General features: G+C 40.2%; 1 protein-coding gene across 4 annotated transcripts in view; it reads right to left on the reverse strand.

Annotated features, from left to right (window-relative positions):
- CPS1 (carbamoyl-phosphate synthase 1) overlaps window positions 1–7,633 on the reverse strand; it is a 132,109-nt gene extending 124,476 nt beyond the window's left edge. The window contains exons 1-6 of one of the 4 annotated variants that reach the window (XM_056535427.1): window positions 7,581–7,633; window positions 6,678–6,787; window positions 5,677–5,821; window positions 4,242–4,331; window positions 2,823–2,879; window positions 1,516–1,608 (exon numbers count right to left, since the gene is read on the reverse strand). In XM_056535427.1, the coding sequence (XP_056391402.1) occupies window positions 1,516–1,608; window positions 2,823–2,879; window positions 4,242–4,331; window positions 5,677–5,821; window positions 6,678–6,787; window positions 7,581–7,586 (501 nt within the window). In that variant the 5' untranslated portion in view covers window positions 7,587–7,633. Of the gene's footprint in view, window positions 1–1,515; window positions 1,609–2,822; window positions 2,880–4,241; window positions 4,332–5,676; window positions 5,822–6,173; window positions 6,261–6,533; window positions 6,593–6,677; window positions 6,820–7,580 lie in introns of those variants that run through there. The other 3 variants (XM_056535426.1, XM_056535429.1, XM_056535430.1) reach the window with 3 other exon arrangements.
- Between the last annotated feature and the right edge of the window lie 16,249 nt (window positions 7,634–23,882).

Below are 23,882 nucleotides of genomic sequence, written 5' to 3' on the forward strand. Positions count from 1 at the left end.
TGTTATTTGTACAGGTGCAAATATTGCAATTGAGTATAATGATTGTAATCATAATCACCGAAATTTCCCCAATCAGCAAACAAGCTTCTTAATATATGTTGTTTATTTTTTAGTGTTTTATTGCGGTGGCCAAATGGGCATCGTTATTTCAGTTGAAGTTCGTCCTTTTAACATCTCCTGGCTTGTAATTAAAACAGACCATATGATTTGGCGGCCAAGAGCCAAGAACCACAGGGTGCCCTTGATCACAAGTGCAGGTACCACAAATGGTATTACTATATAGAGAGTACAGCAAGCGGCACTCACCAGGACGCTATGGATAAAACCTTCAACGCGTTATTAGGAATTCATAAAAAACAGAAATTATCATGAGTAGACAGCAGGACAGAGGTGAAATAAAAAGGATAGCGGCAGCTACTTTGAGAGTGGCAACGCGCTTCATCAGGCAACACCTGACAAAGGGCGTCACCACGTGCAAAGTGCTGCCAATATCCTTTTTGTTTCACCTCTTTCTGTTTGGTTTCACCTCTTCACTGCTGTACACTGATGAAGATTGCCATTTTTTAAGAATTTCTAATAAAGCATCGAACATTTTTTTCCTAAACATCCTGGTGAGTGCCGCTTGCTATACTCTGTCTCTATACTAACATTTTGGAACGGTCATATGTATGCCCTACCAACTATACTAAGAGCTCCTCCTGACTAATTTCTACACATGTCTGGGTCGACACATACTACTACGCAGGTAGTAGTCAGCCTTATAGTATTTCTTAAATGGATTTACATTGGAATCAATAAAACACATGTGTATTACAGTACAGACCCACTGTCATAGCTCTAGGTTTCAGAAGCCCCTGTGCCATAATAAAGAGGTTCAGTGCATGGTAGAGCAATACCAGTCTTTACATTTTTAAGATGGCTATTAGAGATGAGTGAAGTTACAGAAATTCGATTTGTCATGGACCTCACGGTTGAAATAAACTGGTGCCAGAAAGTTAAATAGATTTGTAAATTACTTCTGTAAAAAAAAATCTTAATACTTCCAGTACTTATCAGCTGCTGTATACTACAGAGGAAGTGGAGTAGTTATTTTTTGTCTGACCAGATTGCTCTCTGCTGATACCTTAGTCCATGTCAGGAACTTTCCAGAGTAGGATAGGTTTGCTTTGGGGATTTTCTCCTACTCTGGACAGTTCCTGACATGGACAGATGTGTCAGCAGAGAGCACTGTGGTCAGACAGAAAATAACTATACAACTTACTCTGGAGCATACATTAGCTAATAAGTACTGGAAGGATAAAAACATTTTAATAGAAGTAATTTACAAATATGTTTAACTTTCTGTCACCAGTTGATTTGAACATTTTTTTTCCCAATAGAGTACCCCTTAAAAGTACATCTCCACATTTGAATATGTTAGGTGTTTTATTTAAAGGGAATCTGTTGGCTGTATTTACCATTGCTGCAGATACTGTTGGATACGGTAGTTGTTAAGGTATAAATATACTGTCTTACCTTAGTTGATACTTCTGCAATTAGGTTCCTCTTGTTGGGATCAACAAACTCAATTGGCTGTCCCTCAAATTCGATTTTACCCAGTACAGTGCCCTAGAGAAGGAAATAATTTGTTAGATATCTTTTATAATCTAGATAATGAGTCAAAGTATATATTTTTTTTAAATAAAGTACATAAAACCTTTAAAAAAATGCTACTTCTATTAAGGCTCCTATTTTGGTATCCAAGGGGATGATGAGAGGAGCCACCATGTTCCTGAGCCATGGCTATAATACCTTTTGCCTCCTGGCTAGCAGATAGCCAAGTGAGCAGTAACCTGTCTTGATTTGGGTTGTTGCATATGAGGAGGCAAAAGGTAATACAGCACAGGATTGGGGGAGAAGTCTAAAGGTAAAATAAAATAATGTACAGTAATACAGACAGCTCCGTTTTTTGTTTTTTTTAAACAGGCCACATGTGCTCTTTAAAGAAAGGTAAAGTGACTTAACAAGCAGTCAGCTGTGGCAGTGGCAATAGAAATTTGGAGATTTAAGGGTTTCATAGAAGTTACAAGAGTGGTTGACAGCTTAAAAACTTCCTCTTGGGGAACTATACATCCCAACCATCCCAGATCCAGTGGGATTTCAGGCTCCATCCTGGGAAGCCTGACACATATCATGATGTGCCCACTTTAAACTTGATCTGCATCCTCGGTATACATGTGCAGTTGAATCCAACAAGGGAGTAGGGAGCGCCATCTTACTATGCCATCATTCACTCTGTGACCTCTGTCATTGATAGCTCACCAAAAGTTGTCACAAAAATGTCACAGCCCCCATGCTACAGTGTTACATCCCTTTCAAAGTTTTTTTCCCCCCTTGCACAGTAATCTGACATAAGTGATATTGGGCCAAGTTGTAGACAATGCTTAACATTAGAAATTTGCAGCATTGCAATGTGTATGTTATAGCAGTTTCCTCTCTTTGGTAGGTATGGCAATACTGGAATTGAACGTTTGGTGTCTAATCCTTAGTAGAATGTTATTGACTGCTGAGAATTTCAGCATCAGGACATCCTGTGTCCACAGGAAACAATCTAATAAAAATTATTCTTAAAATCTAAAAAATAAACAAATTCATAAAAAAAAAAAAGCTCCAAACGGACAACCCCTTAAACTTCGGGAAAAAAAGAAGCTTGAACCAGCACCACTAAAATGCTAGGCTTTGCCTGGATCCTTTAAAACATGTTCATGTATAAGACATTGCACCACCATCTAGCACAAAAGTCACATGCGCGCTCTTGGTCACCGATTACTCCTTTTACTTACCTTGTCCCGAATCTTTTTTGCCAACATTCTGGTATCAATTCCACAAAGTGCAGGAACCTAAAAAGTAGAGAAAATATGTCATACCAAAGTTTAGTACATATGATTCTGACTGTATATATTATCCCTTGCATGTGAAAAATACATTATTTTGTACCCCCCCATTCTGCCTCACTGAAAAACAGGGCACCTTACCACTAATGTTGAGCGGCATAGGCCATATTCGAATTCACGAATATTCGCGAATATATGGACGAATATTCGTCATATATTCGCGAATATTCGCATATACGTTATATTCTCGTTTTATTTTCGCATATGCGAAGATTCGCGTATGCGAAAATTAACATAAGTGAATATTGACATATACAAAATTAACACGCGCAAAATTTCGCATATGCTAATTTTCGCATATGCGAATTTTCGCACGCCATTCTCACACAGTAGTATTACAGCCTTCTTTACACCACACAAGCTGGAAGCAGAGAGGGGTGATCACTGTGATGTGTACTGTGAAGAAAAAAAAAACGGAAAAAAAAAAACGAATATTCGTAATTACGAATATAAAGCGCTATATTCGCAAAATACGCGAATTCGCGAATATGCGATATTCGCGAATAATATTCGAATTTCGAATATTCGCGAGCAACACTACTAACCACATGAGTAACCCAGTGCTGTTGTCCATGATGACCACTTACATTTGTGATTGAAATTATATTTCTCTATGTGGCTTTAATGTCACACAATAAATAAAAAATAACTAAATAAAAAAAACTACTGTATACAAGTACATTTAAACAGTGCAAATACAGCAAGTCTGGTTATACAGTATATGGTCATTACATATCATACTGTACTAGTACATGATGTCCACTGGATGGCGACATAGTACAAACAGATGGCTAATCTCTCTATAAAGCTGTTTGGTTCATCTTGGAATGATAAATGAAATTTCTTATATTTACGTCTGGTTTAGAACTTATACATTTTTGTTAATAAGAAATGATAACTTTGCCTAAGATATCCCACCAGACTAATCCATGAGGCTTGTTTTGCTGAGTTTTTGATGCTTTGATGAAAGTAAAGTAATTTACTCAATAAATAATAAAGGGAAGCAGGGAACATCAATGAGTAAAATTGTACAAAATAAATATTTTCTAGGTGTATGGCACGTTTGGAATGAATTGTAAATAGCCTGTAGAAAAAAGGCGATGAGCTCGGTGACGTTCCGAAGGCTTTTTGAGACTAAATGGAGCGGTGACTGTGCATGTGTGACCCACTCTATTCATTCTGAGCCTATTTTGAAGGGGACCCAAGCATTCAGACCCTTATTGATCCGCAAATTTTCCTATGGTTATTTTCTTTTCACAGCACATTTTGTTGTTTCTTATTTTTAAAGAATATGCATTTGCTACAAACCTTTTCTTCATGTAGCCACTCTGAGAGTGACTTAACTGCTCCCCAGTGATTATATTCATGACTGTAGTCCAAGACTAGTAAACCAGACACCTAGAAGACAAAGACATGGCTGTTAATTGCCCATAAGGCTATCACGACTGTAAGAATACAACAGGATGCTGTATCTGTTAAAGGGGTACTCCAGGGAAGTGTGTGTGTGTGTGTGTGTATATATATATATATATATATATATATATATATATATATATATATATATATGGCTCCAAAGCCACCACACTACCTGGATATGTACCTGTAAACCATCCTGCCTGATATGCCCTCCCCTTGCCTGCATCTCCAAGCAATCATTGCAGCTGTGCTCTGCCAGCCAGCTCACTCTCTTAGAGCAGCTCCACCCTCTTGCACCGAGCAGCAGAGAGAGGTTCAGTGTGTCATTGGCTAAGGCTGCACAAACCTCCCAGTTCTCAGCACTAAAGGGAGCATTAGTGCAGGGCAGAAATCACATGGTCTGTGTCTCTCAGTTGGGTGGGGGCTGCTTTCAGAAAGGGATTTCAACAGAGACAGAGGGGATGGCTGGAAGATGTCATTCTCTCATGTCATGCATGTAAGTGACAACCAAAGAGGGGCTTTGTGAATTATATTTAGACAGGTTAATGATAGGGAAAAGATTCAGGGCTCAAGTCCTGCAGGAACGCGCAGGAACTGAGTTTCTGTACTTTTTCCATAGCAAGAACACCATTCCCATTAGCAGGAGCTCTGCAGGACCAGCCCTTAAGTGGAAATCTTGGGTGAGTTCCCACACTTTTTTTTCCCAAGACTTGACCCCTGGAAAGGATGGGCTGTGGGTTTCGCTCCCTGAAGTACCTCTTTAGGGTACGTTGACACTTCCTACGGATGCGTTCCTGTGTGAATGCACACTTAATGTAATATTATATTCTACTATTGGAGTTATGTGTAAATGTAGGTGTATGTTTTTCTCTATAATTTAACTATTTTTTCAGCCTGATTACCATTTTCAGCTAATTTTTTGAAAAGTGTGGGGTAGGTATTCACTTTTTTCACAATTCGAGTGATTTATGAGATTGTTCACCCTGTTTTTGGTGTCTTTTCAGGCTGCGATGTTTCACTTTAAACAGAGAGGTTATATAAATTAAATCTGCTAACGTTTTCTAACATGTATAAACACATTCATGAAAAAGACTCACTATACAAAGAGGTAAAAGGTTAAACATAGTACATGAGGCCTAATGTGTCCACGTGAGCAGGAGGCATGATGGAGATAAGTGATCATCATAAAAGCTGCAGCCCGATGCCCTCGGTGACATGTCATAGTGTCAGTCTAGGCACAGTGCAAATACATATAGATAGGGAACAGGTTCACAGGGGTGAAGTATAAATAGGAGAAAGGTGAAGCAAAGAGGACAACTATACTCACCTGAATGTTTTCTGACTCAATGTTTTTCATAAGACCATAGGAATCCAATGCTTTGGTGTCAGGTGCTCCTCCATTTCCTATTATCGGGTTAGTGAGAGTGAGAATTTGTCCGCGGTAGCTGGGGTCTGTTATAGCCTCAACATATCTGAAGGTACAAGACAAGAAAGAATAGTGAGTACTCTATATTAAAAATTAAATTGCTGTTGCAAGTATAGCAGAGCTGGGTGTGTAACTATGACACTGCACTGCAATGTAATTTGGCACCAACTAATATTAAACGATCAGTGGTTTACAATAGGGGTCGATAAACCTCCTATAACTCAGTCCACTGTGTGTGTACATGCCATTTTTTTTTATCTTTGAGAACTTATATTAGGGTCTGTTCACACGTAATGGTCTGCAGATTTTATGCTTGAGATTTTAGCATTGATTTAACAGCATAAAACCTGCAGCATAGAATCCAGAACATAAAAACCGCAATGTGAAATATGCAGCACATTGGGGGAGATTCATCAAAACTTGTGCAGCGGGAAAGTCGACCAGTTGCCCATAGCAACCAATCAGATTGCTTCCTTCATTTTTGAAGAGGCCTGTGAAAAATTAAAGAAGCGAGCTGATTGGTTGCTATGGGCAACTGGTCAACTTTTCGTCAGCACAGATCTTAATGAATCTCCCCATTTATTTATGTGAGAACCCAATACCTGTACATTGTACAAGGAAACAGCAGAACAGTTGCCCATAACAACCAATCAGATTGAAGCTTTAATTTTACAGAGGCCTTGTAAAAAAAAAAAAAAAAAATTAAAGCTGTAATCTAGTTGCTATGGGCAACTGCTCCATTGCCCTAATTGGATTACATGCCCAGATGAACTTGCAGTGTGGCTTTATGTGTGCCCTTCCTCTAGTTCAGTGTTTCTCAACTAGTGTGCCTACAGCTGTTGCAAAACTACAACTACCAGCAAGCCAGCACCGCCAAAGGCCTCAATTAAAACCCAACTTACCCGCCCAGTCCGGTGTTAAAGATGACCTCTCCGGCTACTGAGGCTGGGTGCCCAAAGGAGTATCCTCTGATTTTTGTCCCATCTTCCAACACTAAATTGGCAGTTTGGGCCTGAATGAAAAAAGCAAAATCCATGTATTACATGGTGGTTTTGTTGTTGTATTTGTATTGTATTTCTATAAACAGATGCATGTATGATATATATATATATATATATATATATATATATATATATATATATATATATATGCTAAGGCTGCATTCAAACTACAGTTACTGTCCGGCGCCGAAACCCATTCATTTTTATGAGCCGGCTAATTTTTGCCCCGTATCCGATTTTGTGACCTGACCTAAAACCGTAATATACCAAGTCAGGTCACAAAACCAGATACGGGGCAAAAATGAGCCGACTGGAGTCACTATCTGACTCTGGTCGGCTCATTAAAGGATTATTCCAGCGCAAAATAATTTATCCCCTATCCAAAGGATAGGGGATAAGTTATAGATCGCGGGGGGTCCGAGCACTGGGGCCCCCTGGGATCTCCTGGACAGGGCTGCGGCAGTCTGCAGGAAGTGAAGTTTCGTACCCAGCAGAAAGCCGCGGCAGACACGCCCCCTCCATGTATCTCATGCGGGGACGGAACACCCCCTTTCCAGCATACTGCTGCGGCCCCATCCAGGAGATCCTGGGGGTCCCCAGCGCTCGGACACCCCGCGATCTATAACTTATCCCCTATCCTTCGGATAGGGGATAAGTTATATTGCACTACAGATGTCCTTTAAGTAAATGAGAAGCTACCGGGTCTGTAGGCAGCAAACGTAGTGTGAATGCAGCTTAACACATATACATGATGTAATGGCTGTATGCATGTAGCCAATACCCTGTCACATGAAGTTTCTCTACCATCATATTCTTTACTACAGTGTGTTTCCCAACCAGGGTTCCTCCGGCTGTTACAAAACTGCAACTCCCAGCATGCCCAGACAGCCTTTGGCTGTCAGCGCATGCTAGGAGTTGTAGTTTTGCAACATCTGGAGGCCCCCTGGTTGAGAAACACTGCCTTATTAGACGAAACGTTTCCAGATGAGAATACCTTAGTAACACGATGTCTAATAGAACAGGCTACATGCTAATTTTACTTCCTATGTACTTTTTAGTATTGACCTAGATTAACTTCACCAAAAGCTACATACATATTTATCTAGCAATTTTAAAGGGGTATTCCAGTGGAATTTTTTTTTTAAATCAACTGGTGCCAGAAAGCTAAACAGATTTGCAAATTACTTCTATTTGAAAATCCTTATCCTTCCAGTACTTATCAGCTGCTTTATGCTACAGAGGAAATTGCGTTGTTATTTTCTGTCTGACCACAGTGCTCTCTGCTGACACCTCTGTCCATGTCAGGAACTGTCCAGAGCAGGAGAAAATCCCCATAGCAAACTTCTACTACTGTGGACAGCTCCTGACATGGACAGAGGTGTCAGCAGAGAGCACTGTACTCAGACAGAAGAGAAATTCAAATAGAAAAATACTTCCTCTCTAGTATACAGCAGCTGATAAGTACTGGAAGGCTTAACATTTTTAAATAGAAGTCATTTAAAAACTTTCTGGCACCAGTTGTTACAATTTTTTTTCCACTGGAGTACCCCTTTAATTCTATTCGGTATGGGTACTAAACAGATACTGTACATGTCTATGTGCAATGGGGGGGAATAGATAAAAATTGTCTAGCATTCTGGCTGTTGGCCTTGTCTATATAAAACTTCTTATCAATCAAAGCAGTGGATGCTGTTAAAATTGTGGTTCATTTTTGGTGCATCTCTGGCACATCTGTGCCAACAGCTGTGAACTTGTCAACTTAAATGGGCACTGTCACCTACGTTAACGTTTGGTCCAAATGTTGCTCCATAGCAAAAGTTATGACAGTTTCTAAATAGCGCCTGTTAACAAATCTGTTGTGTTTTGCTCTTTATCTCTTTATCTAGCCACCACAATAAGCTCTTTATCTAGCCACCACTAGGAAGCGTTAATAGCTAAGGACAGTAATGTGTCCCTTCTTTTGAGTTTCGGCCGAACAGTGCGACCGAGCTCTGTGCTGGCACGGCACTGGTTTCCGGCAGGGTCATTTGCATACTGAGGGCGATTGCTGGGGCAAAGCTATGCCAGGACATACATCAGAGCTGCAAGTGTAATGCCCCCTCCCCTCCTTGCTGAAAACCAAGTATGCACAATTAGGCTGTTCAAACTTCAGAATTTCCATGCGGAGATTCTGCTGCAGCAGAGTCCTGTTGAATTCAACAGGATTCTGCTGCGCTGTGCACACTGCAGAATTTCAACGGCTGGGATGAATTTCCACACCTGTTTCTGACGTGCAAATTCCGAATTCTTTGTCCGCAGAAAGAATGAACCTGTTCTTTCTTTCTGCGGACTCTGCACGGAATGAGGTGGGGTCCGGTGGGGTCCTAGTGCATATTATACCAGCACTCACAGTTTTCGGAATGTCCGCACAGAGATTTTTTAGCCTTAGGGTAAGTTCACACGGCAGAATTTCTGCATGAAAATTCTGCATGAATTTATAGCCAATACACTTCAATGGGATTCCGCTGTCCCATTCACACATCAGATTTTCTGCTGCAGAATTTCCATTGAAGTTAATGGGCAATTAAGTTCTGCGGAATTTACTGCAGAATTTCCATGCGGAAGTCCATGCTGAAATTCTGTGGTGTTTACATAGCCTTAAAGTATGTTCACATGGCAGAATTTCCGCATGACCCTTCAGAAAAGCTTTCAGAACATAATTGCAGGATTCTGGCGGAATTGAAGTGGAATTTCCGTGTTCTCAGAACACATAGTTCTGCCGAAATGTAAGCCCTATTGACTTTGAAGGTATAAAGCTGCGGAATTCCGCAAAGTAGAAGACTGGTGCTATACTGGTGCTAAAACAGGGCGATTGCAGGACCAAAAAATTTTAAAAGCCAACATTTTCTTTTTTACACATGTGACAGTTATGCTTTACACTTGGTAAAAAAAAAAGTGTCAAAAATATACTCTGGAAGTTGACAGGCACCATTTTAAAAATGTGTCAGAAAAGTAATTTTTGTTGGTGAGGCGTGCTTACAGCCCAAAATTATGGGATGGACAAAAAGGTGGCACAAATCTTCCGGCAGCATGTACACAATAGCCCATGACTCTGAGCCAATTTTTTTTCTGCAAAGCCAAACAAAAACCCAGGCACAATTTAATTTATTACCCCCAGTGTGTGTAATGTCATTATGAAATTCTGTGATCAATAAATAATATTTAAAGAAGTGTAAGGCAGAAACCATACAATCATATTGCATTGTGTTACGTTGCGATTGCATTGCGGTTGGCTGCATGCCGTAACTGTTTCTGAAATATTACATTTAACCACTGTTCTTTGTTAAATACTTGCCAGCTGTTTCTATTTAGCAATTAGGGTGTATTCAGATTTATTTATATGAAACTTGCATATTAGTTTAATTTGCTGTTTTTCTGTGTCCACTCCAATATTGCTTTAAAGGGGAATTCCGGTGGAAAAAAAAGTTTTCAAATCAATTGGTGCCAGAAAGTTTAACAGATTTTTTTAATTATTTCTACTTAAAAATCTTAACCCATTCAGTAATTATCAGCTGCTGAATACTACAGACATACTACGGAGAAATTTGACGCTCTCTGCTGACACCTTTGTACGCAGCATGAACTGTCCAGAGCAGGAGAGGTTTTCTATGGGGATATTCTTCTAATCTGCACAGTTCCTGACACGGTCAGAGGTGTCAGCAGAGAGTACTGTTGTCAATTGGAAAGTACTGTACAATTTTCTCTGTAGTATACAGCAACTTAACCCCTTAATGACCAAGCCCATTTTCACCTCAAGGACCAGGCCAATTTTATTTTTGCGTTTTCGTTTTTTTCCTCCTAGCCTTCTAAAATCCATAACTCCTTTATATTTCCATGAATATACCCATATAAGGGCTTGTTTTTTGCGTGACCAATTGTACTTTGTAATAAAACATCAAATTTTACCATAAAATGTATGGCGAACCCCCCCCCAAAAAACATTTTTAGGGAGGAAATTTAAATGAAAACCCATATTTTGCACATTTTGGAGGGTTTTGTTTTCACACTGTACACTTTACGGTAAAAATGATAGGTGTTCTTTATTCTGTGGGTCAATACGATTAAAATGATACCTATGGCTAGATACTTTTATATTTTTGTACCGCTTAAAAAAAATCTAAAACTTTTTGTACAAATTCAGTAATCTAAAATCGCCCTATTTTGACCACCTATAACGTTTTCATTTTTCCATATATACGGCGGTATGAGGGCTAATTTTTTGCGCCGTCATCTGTACTTTTTTTTAGATACCACATTTGCATATATAAAACTTTTAGATCATTTTTTATTAATTTTTTTAAATAAAATGTGACAAAAAAGCAGGATTTGTGGACTTTAAATTTTTTTTACGTTTACGCCATTCACCGTACAGGATCATTAACATTATATTTTAATAGTTCGGAGATTTACGCACGCGGAGATACCAAATATGTTTATTAAAAAATAAATTTACGCTTTTTGGGGGTAAAATGGGAAAAACTGACAATTTTCATTTTTATTGGGGGAGGGGATTTTTCTCTTTTTTTTTACTTTTTATTTTTACATTTTTCAACTTTTTTTTTTTTACACTTTTTATGTCCCCATAGGGGACTATCTATAGCAATCGTTTGATTGCTAATACTGTGTAGTGCTATGCATAGGACACAGCACTGCTCAGTATTATCGGTCATCTTCTGATCTGGTCTGCTCGATCGCAGACCAGAGCAGAAGAACCCGGGAGACAGCCGGAGCTAGGTAAGGGGACCTCCGGCTGTCATGCTGGATGATCGGATCCCCGCGGCAGCGCTGCGGCGATCCGATCATCCAATCAAAGTGCCGCAATGGTGCAGATGCCGTGATCTGTATTGATCACGGCATTGGATGGGGTTAATGGCAGACATCCGCGCGATCGCGGATGTCGTCCATTACCTGCGGGTCCCTGGCTGCTGCTAGCAGCCGGAACCTGCCGTGTATGACGCGAGCACTCTTCCGATGCTCGCGGTCATACACAGGACGTAAATGTACGTCCTGGTTCGGGAAGTCCCGCCAAACCAGGACGTAAATTTACGTCCGTGGTCATTAAGGGGATAAAGTACTGGAAGGATTAAGATTTTTTTTAAAGAAATCATTTACAAATCTGTTTAACTTTCTGGCACCAGTTGATTTGAAAACATTTGTTTTTCACTTGTTTCCACCAGAGATCCCCTTTAACCGCACAAAGTTCATCAGAAGCAATGATGGTGCGGTAAAGATTGGCTTGTGGATGCACACGAAAAACTTGTGGCCAACCACCGAATTAACACCATGGATGCTGAAATGCACCATTAGTTCAGCAATGACATTTTACTCACTATATTGTTCACTCAAGATGTTTAATGTAGTTGCAAAACTGCAATGCAACTACAATACAACTGTCACGATTCGGCTTCCAGGTAGTGGATCCTCTGTGTCAGCGAGGGATTGGCGTGGACCGTGCTAGTGGACCGGTTCTAAGAGGCTACTGGTATTCACCAGAGCCCGCCGCAAAGCGGGATGGTCTTGCTGCGGCAGTAGCAACCAGGTCGTATCCACTAGCAACGGCTCTGCCTCGCTGACTGCTGAGAAGGCGTGGGACAGAAGGACTAGGCAGAGGCAAGGTCAGACGTAGCAGAAGGTCGGGGGCAGGCGGCAAGGTTCGTAGTCAGGATGGGTAGCAGAAGTTCAGGTACACAGGCTTTGGACACACTAAACGCTTTCACTGGCACAAGGCAACAAGATCCGGCAAGGGAGTGCATGGGAGGAGGTCAGATAAAGGCAGAGAGCAGGTGGAAGCCAATTAAGCTAATTGGGCCAGGCACCAATCATTGGTGCACTGGCCCTTTAAGTCTCAGAGAGCTGGCGCGCGCGCGCCCTAGAGAGCGGAGCCGCGCGCGCCAGCACATGACAGCAGGGGACCGGGACGGGTAAGTGACCTGGGATGCGATTCGCGAGCGGGCGCGTCCCGCTGTGCGAATCGCATCCCCAACGACCAAGACAGTGCAGCGCTCCCGGTCAGCGGGACTGACCGGGGCGCTGCAGGGAGAAAGACGCCGTGAGCGCTCCGGGGAGGAGCGGGGACCCGGAGCGCTAGGCGTAACAACAACCCTAAAGCTTTACCCACAATATAGATGTACAAAAAAAAATATTAAGTGTAGTGAAGGACAAACAATCTACAAATATAGGTAAGTAATATTTTTTTTCTCAAAATCTATTACAATTCTCCTGCGCACAAGAAGGAATATGTTTCAGGTTGTATAGTCAGCACAATGGAAAGTTTTGACCTGTATAGCCACCTTTCCCCTATTTGAATCAGCGCTCCCTACCCTAATTTGGCCTTGAACTTTTTGTCTGCAGGAACACTGTGTCAAGCAAATAGATAAATAATGGTGCTGAATGCCATTTTGGTCATGGTATATTTAGCCTTTATGTTTAACAAAGATCATTTATATTATGAGTGTCCCCTTTTTTAGCTGGCCTTTTGCAGTCACTACCAACTATACTGTCTTAATGGCAGCTCAGGGAATATACTTTAAAGCAGTACTATATCTTTATTGGCATACAGTACTATATGCTTAACCCCTTAAGGACCACAGGTTTTTTCATTTTTGCACTTTGTACTTTCCACCTCACCTTCAAAAAATCAGAACTTTCAATTTTGGGGGCTTGTTTTTTGCATCAACAATTGTACTTTGTAATTACATCAATTGTTTCACCACAAAATCTATCATGAAACCAAAAGAAAAATCTTTGTGGGGCAAATTTTTTATTTTTTATGACATTTTGTAATTTTGGGGGGCTTCTGATTCTACACAGTGCTTTTTTTTCCATATAAATGACACCTTGGCTTTATTCTATAGGTTAATACAATTAAAATGATACCCAACTTATAAAGGTTTTATTTTGTTTTACTTATTTAAAAAAAGTATAACTATTTGTAAAAAAATTTGCATGTTTAAATTTGTCCTCTTCTGACCCCTATAACTTTTTAATTTTTCAGCAGACTTTGCAATTTACTTTACATATACGCCATTGACCATGTAGTTTATTTAACAATATGTTTTATAGTTCGTACATTTACGGACAAGACGGTACAACATATGTTTATGTTTATTTTTGTTTACATTTTTTTTTTTGATGGGAAAAGGGGGGTGATTCAAACTTTATTAGGGAAGGGGTTAAATCACTTTTATTAAAAATAAAATTACAGTTTTTTTAGTCCCTATAGGGGACTATTACATGCAATCCTTAGATTGCATATACTAAACAATGCTATGCCATAGCATAGCATTGATCAGTGTTATCTGTGCTTGATTGCTCCAGCCTGCAGAGCCTGGCTGGAGCATCAAGGCACAGATCGGATGGCAAGGAGGCAGGTAAGGGCCCTCTCGCCGTCCGCTCAGCTGTTCGGGATGCTGCGATTTCACTGAGGCGGTCCCAAACAGCCCACTGAGCTAGAAGGGATGCCTTTTCTCCTGTTTTAGATGCTGCAACGTCTAAAGGGTTAATACCAGACATCAGCCCAGTCAGCAATGTCCAGTATTAGCCGCGGGTTCTGGTTGCTGATAGCAACTGGGACCCACCGGGTATGAAGTGCGTTCAGGTCCTGAGCGCACTTCATATAACAGGAGCGGCAATGGACGGAAATATACATCCATTGTCCTAAAGGGGTTAAAATGGTTTTTCCATGACTTAAAGGGACAATCAGCTGGTGTCAGAAATTAATAGATTAGTAAATTGCCTTCCAGTATTTATCAGCTGCTGTATGCCCTGGAGAAAGTCATGCAGTCTTTCCTGTCTTCCAGTCTGACCACAGTGCTCCCTGCTGCCACTTCTGTCCATGCCATGAACTGAACAGAAATCCCCATAACAAACCTCTCCTGCTTTGGTCAGTTCCTTATAAGGTCAGACGTGGCAGCAGAAAGTGTTTGACTGGAAAGACTACACAACTTCCTTCAGGACATACAGCAGCTGATAAATACTAGAAGGCTTCAGTTTTAGGAGTCATTTTCAGATCTGTATAATTTTCTGGCACCGGTTCATTTGAATAAGTTTAAGACTTTTGTGAAATCCACATGAAGTATTTGTTTATTACCAAAAAGAAAGTGTGGATATCTCTTAATCAATGTTGTATGGTCAACATAAGATATAATCACCAAAAGAGAGACCAAACAACCACAATGTTAGTAACAAAGGGTGAACAAACTTTATTAAAGACACAGTATATATAAAAACATATAAAAGACATATAAATCGACAGGTACCACAAAGACTCAGGAAGGAGAGATGAAGGAGAGGATATTCCTTCGATTGTTATGCATATGTAGGCAAGAAAGAACAAAGGTGCAGGCTAGGATATCAGGAATGATATACATCAGATAAACAGGAATAAAAGGTCACTAATGAACTGCCATATGATGCAGGTGTCTGTGGGAAGCAAACGGTATTGTTTCCCAACATACACCTGCATCAAAGGAGCAAAATATACAACTGCAGTAAAATACAGTGCAATACAAATAGGAGTAAGAATACATATACAAAATGGCAGCATATGACCAGGGCACCTATAGAGCTCCTCTCACCTCAAACCCTGAATGCATTTTCGCATATAATTGTTTCATCAGACCCATGCCCCCTGACGAAGCAATTATATGCGAAAACGCATTCGGGGTTTGAAGTGAGAGGAGCTCTGTAGGTGCCCTGGTCATATGCTGCCATTTTGTATATGTATTCTTACTCCTATCTGCATTTGTATACTCTGCTTCTTTGATGCAGATGTATGTTGGGAAACAATACCGTTTGCTTCCCACAGACACGTGCATCATATGGCAGTTCATTAGTGACCTTTTATTCCTGTTTATCTGATGTATATCATTCCTGATATCCTAGCCTGCACCTTTGTTCTTGCCTACATGTGCTTAACAATCAAATGAATATCCTCTCCTTCATCTCTCCTTCCTGAGTCTTTGTGGTACCTGTCGATTTATATGTCTTTTATATGTTTTTACATATATACTGTGTCTTTAATAAAGTTTGTTCACCCTTTGTTACTAACATTGTAGTTGTTTAGTCTCTCTTTTGGCGTTTATATGAAGTATTTGTGACAATACAACTGAGGGTATTTATTTACTAGAAAACTAGATTGGAAATATGAGAGCACATATACTGTCCTTGTCACTTTAACAGTGTTCCCAATTAATAGTGGAACCTATTCACAGCATGTTTTCAGGACAACATTAGACACCAATATGTAAAATTGCATAAAAAAATATTATAATTCTGGTTGTCTATGGAAGAAATAAATTCAAGTGTAACTAATGTACTATATTTTTGAATAAGTCTCTGTACTGCTTTTTTACTTTTTCTGCTTCAATATAATACAATGCATGCTGCTTCTGCTCTGTTTTTGGGACCAGTGGGGGTGCCAGCAGTCAGAAGACCCCTACCGGTGCCTAGATATAGTTGGGTGAAGCGTGTCAAGTTGCAGGAGGAGGCTCCCTTGGGGCTATCTCCTGCAACTGGACGGAGATCGCAGCTAGCCAAGGAGTAAAGCATGCTATCACACACTTGGTTATTTCTAGAGAGATTGGTAGGGGTCTGAACACTCAGACCCCAACCGATTAAAATTTTTGACATGTCCCTATGGCATGTTAAAAATTATGTATAATGGCACAGAGAAGTTAACTAAGCAAACAAGAACCACACAGAAAAATATATTTTATTTGTATTCATTAAAACACCCACATATCCTATATAAATAGTAACCTGATATATAGTATCAAATCCGATACAAAGTAGTGCCAATGTTGAATGGTATATATCAATCCATCTCAGAGGGACAGTAACAGACATATCCTGATGTCCAGATATTACATCAAAACATATGTCCCAATATCACGTCATAAGGCATTCATGTGGATAAGGTGGTCTCCAGGGATCTACCCTTTCTAAAGGTAACTGAAGGTCTATCAAATATCAGAATAGCAATGTCTGGATCAGCTTTTAAAATCCCCTACTATCTTCATAGGATCCTTGTTATTACATCATCACAAGTACCAATAAAAAGATGATATTGTCATGTGATTTAATACAATTTAAGGACAATAAAGAAGGTCTATGCCTCTTTGGGCATAGTTCAATGTCCGCTTTCAAATCAGCCACCTGTTGCTGGAAATCCCCAACAGTTAAACAGTTTTTCCTAATTCTGAGGTATTGGCCCTAGAGGATCCCCACTTTTTACCTAATAAGATGACCTAATTAGTGAATCTTTATAGAATGTTTGTGGAGATTTTTTGAAAGTTTTTCATAGGGAAACACCCATCAGGCTGTTTACTGATGTTAATGTTCAAAAGCGCTAAATCAAATTTGTTGATCTTAGAGATAAATCTTAAACGAAGAGAATAAACATTAACCCCTTGGTTAACATCCTTGGTCCCGCTCCAGTGATATAACGCGGGGTCCCACGGTGACCCCGCATCATATCACGGCGGGCCTGGCGTCATAGTGAAGCCGGGACCCGCTGCTAATAGCGCGTGGCACAGATCGCGGTGCCGCGTGCTATTAACCCTTTAGCCGCGCACTCAAAGCTGAGCCACGCGGCTAAAAGTGAAAGTAAAAGTGCCCGGCTAGCTCAGGGAGCTGTTCGGGATCGCCGCGGTATAATCGCGCCATCCCCAACAGCTGTACTACAGGAGCAAGGTCTCTTATCTTCCTTCCTGCAGTCTGATCGCCGATTGAATGCTTCAAGCCTGAGATCCAGGCTTGAGCAATCAATCGCCGAAAACACTGATCATTGCATCTCTATGGAGATGCTTTGAACAGTGTTAAAGATCAGTAAATACAATGTTATAGCCCCCTATGGGGGCTATAATATTGCAAAAGAAAAGTGTAAAAAAAATCATTAACCCTTTCAATTATCCCTTCCCCTAATAAAAGTTTGAATCACCCGGCATTTCCAATAATAAAAAAAAAATATAGTGTAAATAAAAACAAAAATAAACATATGTGGTATCGCTGCGCGTGGAAATGTCCGAATTAAAAAAATATACTGCTAATTAAACCGCACGGTCAATGGGGTACGCGCAGAAAAATTCCAAAGTCCAAAATAGCGTATTTTTGGTCACTTTTTATATCATGAAAAGATGAATAAAAAGCGATCAAAAAGTCAGATCAATGCAGAAATGATACCAACAAAAACTTCAGAGCATGGTGCAAAAAATGAACCCTCATAGCGCCCTGAACACGGAAAAATAAAAAAGTTATAGGGGTCAGAAGATGACAATTTTAAACGTATAAATTTTCCTGCATGTAGTTATGATTTTTTTCTGAAGTAATACAAAATCAAACCTATACAAGTAGGGTATAATTTTAACCGTATTAACCTAGAGAATAAAGATAAGGTGTAATTTTTACCGAAAAATTTACTATGTAGAAACTGAAGCCCCCAAAAGTTACAAAATGGCTGTATTTTTTCAATTTTGTTGCACAATGATTTTTTTTTTCCCGTATTGCCGTAGATTATTTTGTAAAATGACTGATATCATTACAAAGTAGAACTGGTGGTGCAAGAAATTTGCCATAATACAGATTTTTAGGTGCAAAATTTAAAGAGTTATGATTTTTTAAACGAAAGAGCAAAAACGGAAAAACGCCCGGTCCTTAAGGGGTTAAGGTGTGGTGAGGGTGTGATGATGGTAGATTGAATTACCCTAGGGGCAGATGGCATTAACCCCTTGTGTTTGTGATGGCAGTGCGGGGTTTAACCTTTACACCACCCGATGGTATACTGCTGGATCCTGGGCTAGGCACGGGGGGGGGGGGGGGGGGGGGGCAAATAATGACTCTGACACCAAGTTATGGAACAATGGAAGCTTTACTGAGTCAGACAGGTGTAACAGTCTTAACAGCTTGGCTAGGCCCACGGAGGGGACCAGCGACTTCAGAGACCACAGGGCTTGCTGGAACTTATAGTGGATTTTGACAATTTGATGCAGGGCCACACTGACTTGAGACAGATAAATCTGGACTGACTTGACTGAGACTGACTAAACAGACTTCACCCCGTTTGTAGCTTACCAGGTTTTGACTTTTACCTGTGGGGTAGTGGACTTATGGATTTGTGGCTGTGTGGTAGACTTTGTGCCTTCTTAGGACACCAGACACTTTCTCAGGACTTGACCTTGCTGCACTCAGTAGAGAAGAACATAAGAGACTGAATTAGCCCCACCCAGGGCTTATATGGGGGGGACTCTGGAGGGGTCCCATACGTCACCCTGTAGTTTACATGGTCACTGGTATCTTCCCTGGTTACAATCACATGACAACATTACTTAACACCTTAACGACCATGGACGTCTATACTTGTCCATGTGCCGTTAAAGTGGTATAGCGCTGGCTCCCGACTCGAGCCCTCATCATACCAGCCGGACCCCAGCTTATTCCTGTAGCTGGGGGCCGGCATTAATAGCCTACATGCGTTGATCGCAGCAGCCAGCTATTAACCCTTTTGGTGCCTTTATCCCATCCCTGGTGGTCCAGTGGGGTGGATCACAACCCCCCCCCACCCCCCCAGGGAGAGATCGCGGGGGGGGGGGGTGATCCACTTTGGAGGTAGCCTGAGGGCTTACCTCTCCTCCTGTGCCAGCTCCGTCGTTCAGAATGATAAAGCCTGGCAGGACCAGGCTTTGTTAATCAAGCGCAGAGCACACAGATCATAGTGGTTCTATGGAACCACATTGATCTGTATGAGGAATCAAATGATTCCTCCTAAAAGTCCCCTAAAGGGAATAAAAGTGTAAAAAAAAAAAAAAGTTTTTAAAAAGTTTAAAAACACACACATTAACCCATCCCTTATTAAAAGTTCAAATCACCCCCCTTTTTTCCATATTCCATATAAAAAAATATAAACATAATAAAAAAAAATATATGTGGAATCGCCACGTGCGTAAATGTCCAAACTATAAAAATATATAATTATTTAAACCACACGGTAAATGGCATATGCAAAAAAAAATTCCAAAGTCCAAAATAGCATGTTGTTGGTCACTTTTTATACCATAAAAAAAGGAATAAAAAGCGATCAAAAACAAAAATGTTTTTGATCAAAACAAAAATGATGACGATTAAAACATGAGATCACGGCGCAAAAAATGAGCCCTCATACCACCCCGTACGTGGAAAAATAAAAAAGTTATAGGGTTCAGAAGATGACAATTTTAAATGTATTAATTTTTGTGCATGAAGTTATGATTTTTTCCAAAAGTACGACAAAATCAAACCTATATAAGTAGGGTATCATTTTAATTGTATGGACCTACAGAATAAAGATAAAGTGTCATTTTTACCCAAAAATGTACTGCGTAGAAACGGAAGACCCCAAAATTTACAAAATGGTGTTTTTTCTTCAATTTTGTCACACAATGATTTTTTGCCCCTTTCACTGTAGATTTTTGGGTAAAATGACTGATGTCATTACAAATTAGAATTGGTGGCACAAAACATAAGCCCTCATATGGATTTTTAAGTGCAAAATTGAAAGGGTTATGATTTTTAAAAGGTAAGGAGGAAAAAATTTAAGTGCAAAAACAGAAAAAACGCTTGGTCCTTAAGGGGTTAAAGGTACATGACAAATTATGTACATTACAATAGATAACATGGATGTTTAACACTAGACATGAAATATTAGGTACAGGGGGGGCCCAGGGGTCACGGTATGGAGTCTGCTTGACAGGACAGTTAGGGTACACGGGTGCAACTCCTGTACTGGGCTACCACAAAGGCAATCAAGAAATCTTTCAAAACTCTCATCATCACCCGCCCATAGTATCATGATGTTGGCAATGTAGCACCCCCAAAAGAGGATATGAGGGAACCACCAGAATGTCTCCTCCTGGAACATAATTGTGTCCTCCCACCAGCCCAGGTGAAAATTTGAGTAAATGGGGGCACAAGGCTACCTATTGCAGTGCCCTTTGAGCTGGTGGTAGAATCTGGAATTAAAAAGTGAATAACTGTGTGTTAACATCTTAATAGATCACACACAGATGTTGTGGGGATGTGTGTTGGGTCCTTCTACTTTTCAGAAAACATTCAACAACTTGTAGACTGATTCATGGCTTACACTTCTGTAGAAGGCCTCTACAATAATAGATAGCTTTATTTTGAGTAATTGACCCCATGCCAGATGCTATTGGTCTTCCCCTAAAGGAACTAAGCCCTTTCTACATCTTGTGTAAAGAGTTGGAATAGTTGGATGTGTGGGTAGCATAAAGAAAAGTTGAGAGTGAAAATGAGCAGTGTTTCTTGTTTACCCAGGAAGGAATATATAGGATTGCTTTCAATGATCCCAATCGTAGATCTATCATATATCGGCATAATAAATGTTTTGATATTTAATATGGTCCATAATGATCAAGCTTTAAATATTATATCCTTGTCTGAGTACAAAGATTGGAGTACTTGGCATTCAAAGGGCATTATGTTCATATCTGTGTGTCCATTGCTCTTGATTCTCCTAATGTCTCTTCACACCAAACTAACAGAGATGTTCACACTATTCAAAACCAGTAGGGGGTTAACAGAGAGGGAAAAATGTCGAGCTACACACCTGTAGTCTAATTGAATGTTTCAGCAATAACATTAGAATTTTAGTTTTCTGTAGTGTCAAGGCCAGTTGAGAAAAATACACATAAACGTAGAACATTAAAGGGGGATCTACGCGGTGCCCCTAGTATCGGTTGTTCCATCCAGCATAAATAATATGAAATATAGGACTACCAGTGTCCAGGATGTGCTCTATAAAACGTAACTTTTAATGTCAAATTAAAGATATTAACAAGTGTCTAGTGTTATGACAAAAGTATGATTATCTCGGTCTAATAAAAGACATTAACAAGGTGTGTTCGGGACTCTGCAGGGCCCAGCCAGTCCCGAGTCACCTCTCACTAGAGGGTGCAGTTTAGTTGCACACCTATAGAGTGTAGTAATCAAATAACCCAACGCGTTTCTGCTCGCTTGTATATAGCGGGCGTCCTCAGGGGGTATAAACAAAAGAATGAATCAATGACCGAGAGGATATGATGTGTATATTCAGTCATCCATATCCAACAACTGTTAAGAGAAAGGTACATCTCTATATATGCAAAATAGAGAAGTCAATTAAGTATGCAATGACATCCATAGCATAGAGTATAAATAAATACAGTGACCCAGGAGCCTGAAAATTTTTTTCTATCCCTAATAAAACCTGCAAGATATAATGTATGCAAGGTGTTTATTCCTGTGGGGAAGAAGAAAGCTGTCCCTAGGGTCACTTATGCACACAGAGATATGATGCAGTCGGCATAAACCAGGTCCACGGTTAGCCGAACTGTAAACTGTATGCAGGCGCAGTCCCGCTATCAGCGGGAGCCGTAGTTGTCCGGCCGCTCTCTCCTCGTGTGGGGAGCGAAGACGCCTTCGCTCCCCACACGAGGAGAGAGCGGCCGGACAACTCCGGCTCCCGCTGATAGCGGGACTGCGCCTGCATACAGTTTACAGTTCGGCTAACCGTGGACCTGGTTTATGCCGACTGCATCATATCTCTGTGTGCATAAGTGACCCTAGGGACAGCTTTCTTCTTCCCCACAGGAATAAACACCTTACATACATTATATCTTGCAGGTTTTATAAGGGATAGAAAAATTTTTTCAGGCTCCTGGGTCACTGTATTTATTTATACTCTATGCTATGGATGTCATTGCATACTTAATTGACTCCTCTATTTTGCATATATAGAGATGTACCTTTCTCTTAACAGTTGTTGGATATGGATGACTGAATATACACATCATATCCTCTCGGTCATTGATTTATTCTTTTGTTTATACCCCCTGAGGACGCCCGCTATATACAAGCGAGCAGAAACGCGTTGGGTTATTTGATTACTACACTCTATAGGTGTGCAACTAAACTGCACCCTCTAGTGAGAGGTGACTCGGGACTGGCTGGGCCCTGCAGAGTCCCGAACACACCTTGTTAATGTCTTTTATTAGACCGAGATAATCATACTTTTGTCATAACACTAGACACTTGTTAATATCTTTAATTTGACATTAAAAGTTAAGTTTTATAGAGCACATCCTGGACACTGGTATTCCTATATTTTAAGGCCAGTTGAGAGACATATATGGGTGAGTTGATGGTTTAAGTAGGGGTGTCCATTTTAGGGCACCTCTTCTGTTAGATAGGGGTGAGTGCTGAGACACAAAATTTAGGGGGCTTCCATTACTTTACTATAATTTTAAAGTGCAATGGGGTGATTTCATACGGAATCCTTGTCAAAAACTTATGTACCTGTCACCAAACTAAACTTTTAATATCTTGTTCCTTATGTAATTATAAGACATTTTGTTATTTACCTGCTGTTAAATTTATCAACCTTTATATGTTTTTAATGTGATTGGAAAAACCGCCACTAGGTGACTCTGTTCTGTTCCCTGTGCAAGTCAAACAGTTTGTTTGGTCTCCTCCCCGCCATACAGGAGACCAAACTAAGGAAGTGCATGTGGGGCATGGCGAGGCACAGCTCTCACAGGCTTCACTGATGTCTTGACTTCTGGGGTACACCCACTTTCTCCTGCCGGGAGCTCACACAGTGTGAGCAATGGGAAAGGCATGATATAGAGCTTTTTAAAGCTCAGAATTTTTTTCTAAGGGCAGCATGGGTGTTATGAGTAGTTAGGGAACATAATCTGAGTTAGTTTAGAAAATATGGTTTGATGACAGGTACTTCTTAAAGCAGAATTTAAATCCACCTAGGAAATTTCCACATAAAGAACTGGACAAGATTTATCAAAGCTATCAGAGACAAAGACTTATTTGCTTATAGCATCCAATGACAGCTCAGCTTTCATATCTCAATTTTTTTATTTCTATGGTGAAATCTATGGGGATTCTGTCTCAAATTACTTAGTATGACTATACCCTTACTATGCAGTTTCAAGTTCAATCAACTAAACAAATGAGATGTCTAGAAAGTGAACTAAAAATGTGTTAGTCTAAAAAGAGGCAGATATTTTGTAACAAGCTTTGGAG

The sequence above is a fragment of the Hyla sarda genome, chromosome 8 (genome assembly GCF_029499605.1).
Source record: "Hyla sarda isolate aHylSar1 chromosome 8, aHylSar1.hap1, whole genome shotgun sequence".
Classification (NCBI taxonomy): domain Eukaryota; kingdom Metazoa; phylum Chordata; class Amphibia; order Anura; family Hylidae; genus Hyla; species Hyla sarda.